Below are 10,000 nucleotides of genomic sequence, written 5' to 3'. Positions count from 1 at the left end.
GCAGCCGCACCTCCACCACCAGCTCCCACGGCTCGCTGAAGAGCTCCGCCCTGCGGGCCAACAACCGCTACTACACAGGCAGCCAGGCACGCCACGCCTCCGCCCACAGACAGGTAAACCCTGCACCTGCTCTACACACAGGCAAACCCTGCACCTGCTCTACACACAGACAGGTAAACCCTGCACCTGCTCTACACACAGACAGGTAAACCCTGCACCTGCTCTACACACAGGCAAACCCTGCACCTGCTCTACACACAGACAGGCAAACCCTGCACCTGCTCTACACACAGACAGGCAAACTCTGCACCTGCTCTACACACAGACAGGTACAGACTGGCTCAAGGATGTCTCTAACGAAGCCATCTCCTCTCCCACTGCGCCGGCGTCTCACCTGGTTGGTCTTTGCGTTTCAGAGTCGCATTCGCAGGATGTGGAATGACACTGTACGCAAGCAGACAGAATCATCCTTCATGGCTGCAGACATGAATAACACCCCTACATTAAACCGTGGTGAGTTCCAACTCCTCACACCATCTCTCTCACACACAGAGATACAGACACACTCACACACAAACATATGCACACCATCTCTCACACTCTCACACACACACTCTCACCTCTCACACACTCACACAGAATCCCTCCTGCTGCGTGTGATGGGGGGGCGTTGGTTTAGGTTGCAGTATCAGCTGAGAGCACAGGGCACTCAGAGAGCTCCATCAGCAGCCTCTTCTTATGCTAATCTGACTCATTTTGTTTTTAATGAACTGATTGCAGCGCGCGAGTCAGGGGTAATTAGCCTAATATGGGAGACTGACAGGAGCGTCTGCTGCTCCGCAGGGAGGGAGGGGAGGGCTGGGGCTGCTGGAGTAGATATGCCACCCAGCCCCGGTGCTGCAGGCCACAGGAATCCCAGCTCATTTCTGATAAAGCCTTTCTGGGGGGGTTTTCTACTTTCTCCCCAGACAAAAGAACAGTAGACACAATTGAGTGAAAGGCGATATGGCGCCAAGGCGCAGTAATTGGATTGTGTGTGTGTGTGTGCGTGTGTGTGTACGCATGTGTGTGTGCGCGTGTGTGTGTGTGTGCATGTGTGTGCGTGCGTGTGTGTGTGTGCGTGTGTGTGTGTGCGTGTGTGTGTGTGTGTGTGAGTGTGTGTGTGTGTGTGTGTGTGTGCGTGTGTGTGTGTGTGTGTGTGTGCGTGTGTGTGAGTGTGTGTGTGTGTGTGTGTGTGTGTGTGTGTGTGTGTGTGTGTGAGTGTGTGAGTGTGTGAGTGTGTGAGTGTGTGAGTGTGTGCGTGTGTGTGCGTGTGTGTGCGTGTGTGTGCGTGTGTGTGTGCGCGTGTGTGTGTGTGTGTGTGAGTGTGTGTGTGTGTGTGTGTGTGTGTGTGTGTGAGTGTGTGTGTGTGTGTGTGTGAGTGTGTGTGTGTGTGTGTGTGTGAGTGTGTGTGAGTGTGTTATGTCAGAGAGTCACTGCTGCCACAGTGATTATCACATCTCTCATCTCCGGCTTTTCCCCCAGCACAGTTCCTCTCAGCTCCCTGCAAAGCAGGCCGTGTCTGCTGCGCTCCTCAGGCAGGGAGAGGCGCACGAGTACGCAGCTCAGAGCACACACCCTCTCCCAGCCTCCTTCAGTGTGCGGTACGCATGCAATGTACTGTATTAACCTGAGTTTGACAGGCTGCCTCTCTGTCCCTCTGTCTCTCAGCCTCCATGGGGAATCACCTGCTGACAAACCCTGGGCTACAATCGCGCTCTGGCTCCTCCCCCTACAACACCCTGCTGGCCGAAACCTTCAACCCCCCCTCTCCCGGCGTCTTCAACTCCACGGGTTTGTCTATCCGGCTGCTCACCTGTGTGTCTGTGTGTGTGTGTGTGTGTGTGTGTGTGTGTGTGTGTATCCCTGCAGCCTGAGATCCCTAGGAAGTCTGTCCACAGTATGTGTTGTTTATAGCTTTGATTGATCAATTTGAATAAAAGTTACAATTTTGTCCGTGGTTATATAACAGCAGGATATAAGCCACCTCTCCAGATAAGAAGAGTGGAAGTTAAGCTCAGGTCTGGAAAAAGCTTGTCTTGCAGGTTAGATTGCGCAGATCCCTGTTCTGTGCCACAGGGTTGCCACGGGGTGCAACAAGACAGCTCTGCATACACCCACAACACCACGGCTCTGTTTTCAGATAGTTGGGAGGGGGGATAGTGGCGATGTTTTCACTGGCCATCAGCACTCCTGCTCTGGGATGGCACAGTCAGGCGTGAGTGCAGTGCTCAGAGGAACACTGGAGGCTATATATATTTCCCATCATTACAGCCGTTTATCATCACTACTGTTCACAGGCTTCAGCAGCATGTGTTAGCAGCTGCGCCAAGTTACCCAGTATGCACTGCAGCGGGTGTGTGCTGAGAAAAAACAGTGTCTGGGGGGGTTTGTTGAGGTGAGACACCCCCATTTGTATAAATGCAACGTCCATGCTCATCTCTGTTGGCAAAGAACAGTTCAAACCTTATTGAAGTATTGCCTAAACTTTATTTTTTACTTGTTTTTGTCATAACTCTGTGAAACCGAGGACCCAAATCTAGCTAATTTGTGACTTTTTTCGAGAGGTCAACCCACAGCCAGATGGTTTCCTAATGACTGAAGAACTGACGAAATTGGTCTGTTTTCAGCCTGTGAGACAAAGTGTGGAAGTGTGAGCAGTGGCCGTCTGAGTGATTCCTAAACTGCCTCTCTACAACGCCCCCAAGATCCCACTCTAAACCCACTTAAAGCAATTATTGTCTCCATCGTTTTGTAAATTCTCAAGTTGTCTTTCTTTCAAAAAGGTTTTTGTGTTCTTGGGGAGAGCCTTTCTCTCTCAGACAGCTTGTTAAAGGAGAGTGTTTCAGAACTGCACTTGACAACCGCATTGCGGAGCAATATGCTACCCAGACCAATGGAAAGTGAGTCTAAACCTTCAACACAAATAGCTGAGCTTATTCCATCTGACAGTTTCCTGTTTTTAACATATGTGGCATTATCTGGAGAAGGTGTGTGAGTGGTGGTGACATCATCAGCACATGGTGGGCATTGCTAAGCACTCCATTCTTTCTGATTGGCTGAGATCCTCTGTACTCACCCGATTTACAGACAGCAGAGCTGTGTGCTATTTATCTCTTTCTTTGGCATTAAACACACCCTCTCTGGTTTATTTTTATTTCTTTCAAGAGATTTGTAGGTAGATAGAGAGATCAGCTCCTGGCCCTTTCCCAGCTGCGACAGGGATCCCCTTTAGCAGCAGCTGGTGAATGACATGGAGATTGGCATTATTTAATGTGTTTTTGTTTCCTTTTTTTGCACTGTTTCCATGGACCTGCAGGGACCTTCCGAGACCCAAGTACGTCTCCTCGCTCTTCCTATCTGATGGTTTCCTCATTATTCCATCTGAATTTTGATTTCGTATTTTACAGAAACAAAATATATATAATGAACTGTTTCCTCTCTCTCTCCACCTCACCTGATTTTGGGTCATCTTTGTGTTCCTCCCTTCCACTCCCTCCCTCTCTTTCTCACCCCCCCCCACACCCCCCCTCTCTGTGCAGAGAGCACTCTCTCTAAGGCCCGGGATACCTGTGGGATGGAGACACTTCCCCTGAATGGAAACTTCAATAACAGCTACTCCCTGCGCAGTGTGGGGGGTGGCGGCATCGGTGGGGCCTGTGACTTCCTGGGGGGAGGAGTCGGAGGTGGGGCCAGGGGCGCGGACAGCCCCCCTCCCCTGCTGAACCCCCGGGGGGCGGAGACCCTTGGCGGGGGCGGGGTCAGGCGGAACCTATCGGACGCGGCGGCCTTTGAGAAGATGATCATCTCAGAGCTGGTGCACAACAACCTGCGTGGGGGCGGGGCTGGGGGCGGGGCCACCGGGGAAAGGGTGGGCAGCCTGGCGAGGGGCCGGGTGGTGGCCGGGTTACGGGGTGGGGCTGACCCGGGCGCGGACGAGGAGGAGGGCTTCCTGTCGGGGGAGGCGCGGCCGACGCCGGACGTGCAGCTGCTGTACAAGGCCCTGGAGGAACCCCTGCTCCTACAGCGTGCCCAGTCCGTGCTGTACCAGAGTGACCCCGACGAGTCCGAGAGCTACACCCCCGACCTCACCGAGAGCCTGGAGGCGGGCGCGGGAGAGAGGCCGGGCGAGCGGGACTCCCTGTACACCAGCGTGACCAACCTGCGGGACTCGCCCTACCCCGACAGCAGCCCCGAGCCGCTGGAGGTGGTGCCCCGCTCCGCCCAGCCCCCGCAGGAGCTGTACTACAGCTCAGGCCGTCCCGCACTGGGCTCCCGCGGCGGGCCATTGCACACCTTCCACCAGGCCCCCGCCCGGAGGCCCAGCGGGGAGAGCTACCTGGGGCAGGGGGGCGCCGAGCCCGCCCACGGCGAGGGGGACGGACAGATGCAGCTGGTCACCAGCCTGTGACTAGGACGGTGGTGACCACAGCAGCGAGGTTGAGGAGGAGGGACTTGCGTTTGGCCAACGCCCACACTGCTGCCCGAGGTTTTTTCAGTTGAAAGACAAGGAAATGCACCTGCAGTTACTGAGAATGTTCAGGAGTTTACCCACAATGCCCCTTGCTTCTCCCCCACAGCGCCTCCTTAACCCCCCCTCCACAGCCTTCACCGCAAAAATCCTCCCCCTGGGTTTTCATTTCACTCCTTTCATCTTTCTTTTTTCCTCAGAATTCATTTCCCTCTTTTTGCTCATTGCACTCATTATTTACTCCAAAAAAAAAATCCTTTTCAGTGTGGCGCATGAGAGTGGAGTGATACCAGCTGAACAAAGTGAACACTGATAAAGAAAAAGGTAAAAATGACCTGAAAGTGAGGTGAAAGGAATGGACAGAGGGACGAGGAGACAGGACAGGGGACTGCATCTCTCTGCCACGGGAGACGACCTGCAGGACTGACCTGACCGGGCTGAGAGGAAGACTGTGGCCTGCTCTGGACCCACGTTTGAGCCGAGAAGACCACAAAGGACATCACCCCCCTCCCCCCTCCCCCCTCTCCTCTTCACAGATCCAAAAACCTGAGGAAAAAGAGGAGCGGAATCCCCTTTCCCACCTTCCAAGCGCCCCCACCTCCCATCGGCAGACTTTTTCAGGTAAAACTGGACACTTCACCTGTGTGTTGTCACAGCAACGAGGATTCTTATCGCTGCAGCTTACTACTCCAGCTATTATTCTACTTCAGCCTTGTAAATAGGAGTCAAATGAAAAAGAAAAGCAACAAAAAAGAAACAAAAATATGAAAAAGAATTTCTTGTATTGCAACAAAAGTACAAAAGAGGACATGTACAGGAGTTTGGTACTTGAAAGACACCCCTTCCTCCCCTTCCCCCCTTCCCTCTCACTTTCATCCCCCCCCCCCCCCCCCGTATTGCTGTTTCTTGTGTCCTCCGTACCCTGGGTTAAAAGAACGTGAAAGAGTGAAGAAGGGTTTTGCATACAAAATAAAAACAACAAAAAAAATCTTCCTGGCACAATTTTTATGTAATATAATCCATAACATGTTAATGTTTGACCTGTAACATTCCCAGCAGTAAGCGGTGGAAGGATGGGGACATAGGGGGGTTCATGCTTCTGCAGAGTTGCACTCTGGGTAGAGGGGCAGCGGCCATGTTGGGTGAGTGTTTGTTGTTGGGAAGAATCAATTGATTAAACTCCTAGCGTGTAATGTTTAAATGGATGTGAGTTAGCGACGGCCATATTGGACACAAACCATTCACCACTGAGTCTTTGTTCATACCTGTTTTGAATGTAAATCTCTCTTTGATAGACACTGCTGATTTTCTAGTTTCTGGCAGCCTCTCCATATGTCCAGTCCTGTAGAATATTTTGGCTATTTTGGCCGGGTGAAGTGACCCCAAAAACACACTGATTGCCACATCCAACCCAGCAGGTCTGTATCTGTGTGGGACAGCCCTGGCTCAGCTTCCAGCAGCCTTCTCGTGACACAGTGCGCATGGGGACCCCAGTTCCTTTCTGAAGTTTGACTGACAGCGTCAGAGATGATGATGAACGCGAGGGCCCCCTGAGATGGGTAAACAGGTGGACTCGCAGCAGAAACGTAGAGTCCCCACCCTCTGAGATCGCTCCTTGTTTTAACTCTCCAAACTTGGCAGCCATGATCTGATCACTGTCTTTTGGCTTATTTATTTGTTCAGGTATTTATTCTTTAACATATGTCTTTATATTTTTTGGTTAAACTTCATGTTAGATTTTGCATTGTGTTTAGGAACAAAACCATTTTTGACCCTTGACCTTCGAAACCTCTGTGTGGTTTTCAGTGTCAGAGCTGAAACATTTAGCCTCTTCTGCAGAAAAAGGCGTTGTGGGGGTTGAATATCAGCAAACTGCTTTTTTTGGGGTGCAAGCACATGAAACATGTCAGCTGACGGGTTGAATGCTCTGGGGTGGAGGGTGTGGTCTTTATGCGAGCTGTGAGATGAGCAGAGACTCTGAGGTGCCTTCTCTGCGGAGGGAGTGGGGGGGTCATTTGGGGGAAGAGGGGTCGGGGTGGACTGTGATATGTAGAGCTCAGTGGTATTTTCCTGTTGTGGGGGGAGTCTTCTTACACACCTTTACTGCTACAGAGCTGTATTCAAGCTGGATCATTACAGTTCTTATTTTACATTGTAGCTCTGCAGTGGGAAAGGGGTATAATGAGCCAGCCTGGTTCCAGCTCTACAGGGGGAAAGGGGTATAATGAGCCAGCCTGGTTCCAGCTCTACAGGGGGAAAGGGGTATAATGAGCCAGCCTGGTTCCAGCTCTACAGTAGGAAAAGTGGGATGAGGGAGTGACCTCGGAGAAGGACAGTGGTGATGATGATAGTGCTATCCATGAGGACTTCGATGCCCCTGAAATCTGAAGCACAGTCTGAAAGTGAAGCAGCACAGAGAGGTCACTGTGAGAGGCACAGTCTGAAGGTGAAGCAGCACAGAGAGGTCACTGTGAGAGAAAGTGAGAGAGCCGAGCACAAACGCAGCCAGGGGACAGGAGCAGACAGACACGCAGAACTGGCCTTCAGATGATTCAAACAGACGTGCTGAAAAGAGGATCAGTGAGGACGGTCTGGCTTTTTACCTGTGGTGTCCGTATGGCTGTTCTCAGTAGCTCTGTCATGGCTGCAGGTGTTTGGCCCAGTGCGTTATGTCATCTCCCTATGGGTTGAGTAGCTGTCCGTCAATCAAATCCAGCCAACCAGCCATCCTGTGGGAGGGGCCTGGCTGTGATGTCACGGGATGCCTGCATGTGGGTCACCTCCCACTCCTCATTCCCTCAATGCGATGTGATTGGCTGGAAGGGGGACACAGGTGCGGGTGAGGAGTGTTTAGTGTCAGTGCTCTGCCCCAACCCCCCCCCCCCCCCCCCCCCCGCCCCCCAGCCCCCCCCTGCTGTTGGGGTTATCAGTGGAGCACATTCACTTCACATCTCTCTTACATCACGCCTGCATTTTACTTTACCAGCTGATTTATTACGTGTTGATGGGGTTAGAATCATTTTTTCTTTTTTAAAGATGATATTTTTCTTGGGTATAATAATCATTTCAGCTGTTTGAGCCAAAGGGAGTTTCTCTCTGTGAGTGTTTGCATCATCGCAGGTTTGTACCAACTCTGTATCAGCACATATTAATAAAAAATAAGAAATAAAAACCATACCCTGTGAGTGTGTGTGTGTGCGTGTGTGTGAGTGTAAGTGTGAGAGTGTGTGTGTGTGTGTGTGTGTGTGTGTGTGTGTGTGTGTGTGTGAGTGTGTGTGTGTATGTATGAGTGTATATGTGTGTGTGTGTGTGTGTATGTGTGAATGTGTGAGTGTATGTGTGAGTGTGTGAGTGTATGTGTGTGTGTGTGAGTGTGTGTGTGTATGTGTGTGTATGTGAGAGTGTGTGAGAGTGTGTGAGTGTGTGTGTGTGAGTGTGTGTGTATGTGTGTGTATGTGTGTGTGTGTGAGAGAGTGTGTGTGTGTGTGCATGTGGAAATACAGCTAAAAATGTAAAAACGGGCAGAAGAACAGTGCCACCACAGTACACTCGGGGTGTGTTTCTGGTTGGCCACCCCTCCCACGCTTCCCCTGCAGGGAGATGATGCAGGAAGACCAACTGAATTTTTTATTTTTTTTTGTAAAAATATGAGAAGTAAAACAGTTTACCCTGAATAATTCATAAAAATCATGAATAGGGCATAATAACTTTTTTTTCAATTTTTTTTGTTTGTTTTTAATTGCATTTTTCCCATAAAAGAAAGTTCTGCATTTGTGTATATTATATGTAAAGTAAATACATAAATGTGTTTATTTGCATGAGGAGAGTGCAAAATGGACACCCTCTGTCGCGGTCAGGGCAGAATGTACCAATGGAGCCTAGTGTGCTTCACCGCTTCAACTGTTTTGGAAAAGGGAGCCTATAAAGAGCCCTTCACCTGCAACACTGAAGAATTGGAGGTATTCCTTCATCTCCCAGAAGGGAGTCAACAGCCTGTCCAAAGTTCCCAAGCACTGGAGAAGCTGAAGATAAGATAGTCTTCCTACCCTTTCCTTTCAGTGCCCCCACATTCACTGCTGGAATGAAGCTGCACTCATGGAGAAGGCTCCAATGGCCAATCACCGGGTTCATGGAGAAGGCTCCAATGGCCAATCACCGGGTTCATGGAGAAGGCTCCAATGGCCAATCACCGGGTTCATGGAGAAGGCTCCAATGGCCAATCACCGGCCTGCAAGCTCTTACCCATCCCTCACAGTCAGCACAACATGGCTGATTACAACCCAGCGTCAGATCATCCCAAACTAATCCTACCTGTGTTAATCTAAAGACTAGACCAGACTCATCCCTGGACATTGGACATACATTATATGGAGTGTCCCAGTGGGGAATCAAACCAGCAACCTTTCGGTTATGAGCCTGCTTCTTACCCACTATGCTACACTGTCGCTTACCCATTGTGCAAGCACGCACGCACGCAGGTCATCATACCTGCCAGCTGTGTAAATCGTCATGGTGACAGTGGCGTGTTGCCATGGAAACTCCACCCAGAGCACACAAGGCTGCTGTTTCTATGGCCTCCATTTCCACTCCATCCAGTCTTTCACTGCCATCTGCTGGACACAGTGGTGTACTGCCACTCTGCTGCAGGGCAGCACTGCTGGTTAGATGAGATTCAGTTAAAAACCTATCTGTGACAATGATCACAATGAACATAATCTGTCTCCTATAACTCACAGTTCACATCTCATTAGCAAGAAAGCACCAATCAACAAAGACCTTTCTATTCTACTCTGTATCTAACACACAAACATACACACTTACTCAAGTGCATATACACGCTCACACACGCTGAGATACATATGTGAAAACACACACGTGCACTCACACACACACACGCACAAGCTCACGCTCACACTCACTCACACACACACACACACACTCTCACACACACACACACTCTCACACACACACACACACACACACACACACACACACACACACATACCAGATATAACAGAGCCTGATATTAACTGTGAATTGTTTAAGAAAACAAGACAACAAAGCCTGGATTGATTTATCAAATTTAATAGAAATGAAAGCATCAATATTTGTTGAAAACAGATGAGATGTCAGATCTCTAAATGCCTTCCTAACCTACACAGCTACATAAACAGATATGGCTAAATGAGGATTATCCCTCTCACACTGTATACCAGAGGGGATATTATATTCTATGAAAATAAATGAGGGGGATATATTTACAGCATTTAGATTTAAAAAAGCTCACAGACAGAGTCAGGTTCTCACCTTCAGTCTTGTGGATGTTTTGAGACTAGTTTTTTGTATGTAAATTTTTGTGTATTAACAAACACTGTTTATGTTGTTATATATCATATAAGAACATTTTTAGTTATATATAATAATTATAAACATATTAACATATAAACTTTAAATTGTGAGAAATATTTTAGCATGTCAGAATATATCACA

The 10,000-nt window shown here is 49.6% G+C and overlaps 1 protein-coding gene across 5 annotated transcripts in view; it reads left to right on the top strand.

The window, feature by feature from the left end:
- The window catches only part of LOC118795111 (adhesion G protein-coupled receptor L1-like), a 71,494-nt gene extending 66,105 nt beyond the window's left edge, over positions 1-5,389 (top strand). For all 5 annotated transcript variants that reach the window (XM_036553475.1, XM_036553478.1, XM_036553477.1 and 2 more), the window contains 5 exons: positions 1-113; positions 417-513; positions 1,711-1,833; positions 3,359-3,376; positions 3,582-5,389. The exon at positions 1-113 is cut by the window's left edge and continues 43 nt beyond it. In XM_036553475.1, the coding sequence (XP_036409368.1) occupies positions 1-113; positions 417-513; positions 1,711-1,833; positions 3,359-3,376; positions 3,582-4,450 (1,220 nt within the window). In that variant the 3' untranslated portion in view covers positions 4,451-5,389. The remainder of the gene's footprint in view (positions 114-416; positions 514-1,710; positions 1,834-3,358; positions 3,377-3,581) is intronic.
- Positions 5,390-10,000: the final 4,611 nt, after the last annotated feature.

The sequence above is a fragment of the Megalops cyprinoides genome, chromosome 19, assembly GCF_013368585.1.
Source record: "Megalops cyprinoides isolate fMegCyp1 chromosome 19, fMegCyp1.pri, whole genome shotgun sequence".
Classification (NCBI taxonomy): domain Eukaryota; kingdom Metazoa; phylum Chordata; class Actinopteri; order Elopiformes; family Megalopidae; genus Megalops; species Megalops cyprinoides.
The sequence above is the reverse complement of the archived record's forward strand: the minus strand, read 5'-3'. Positions and strand labels throughout refer to the sequence as shown.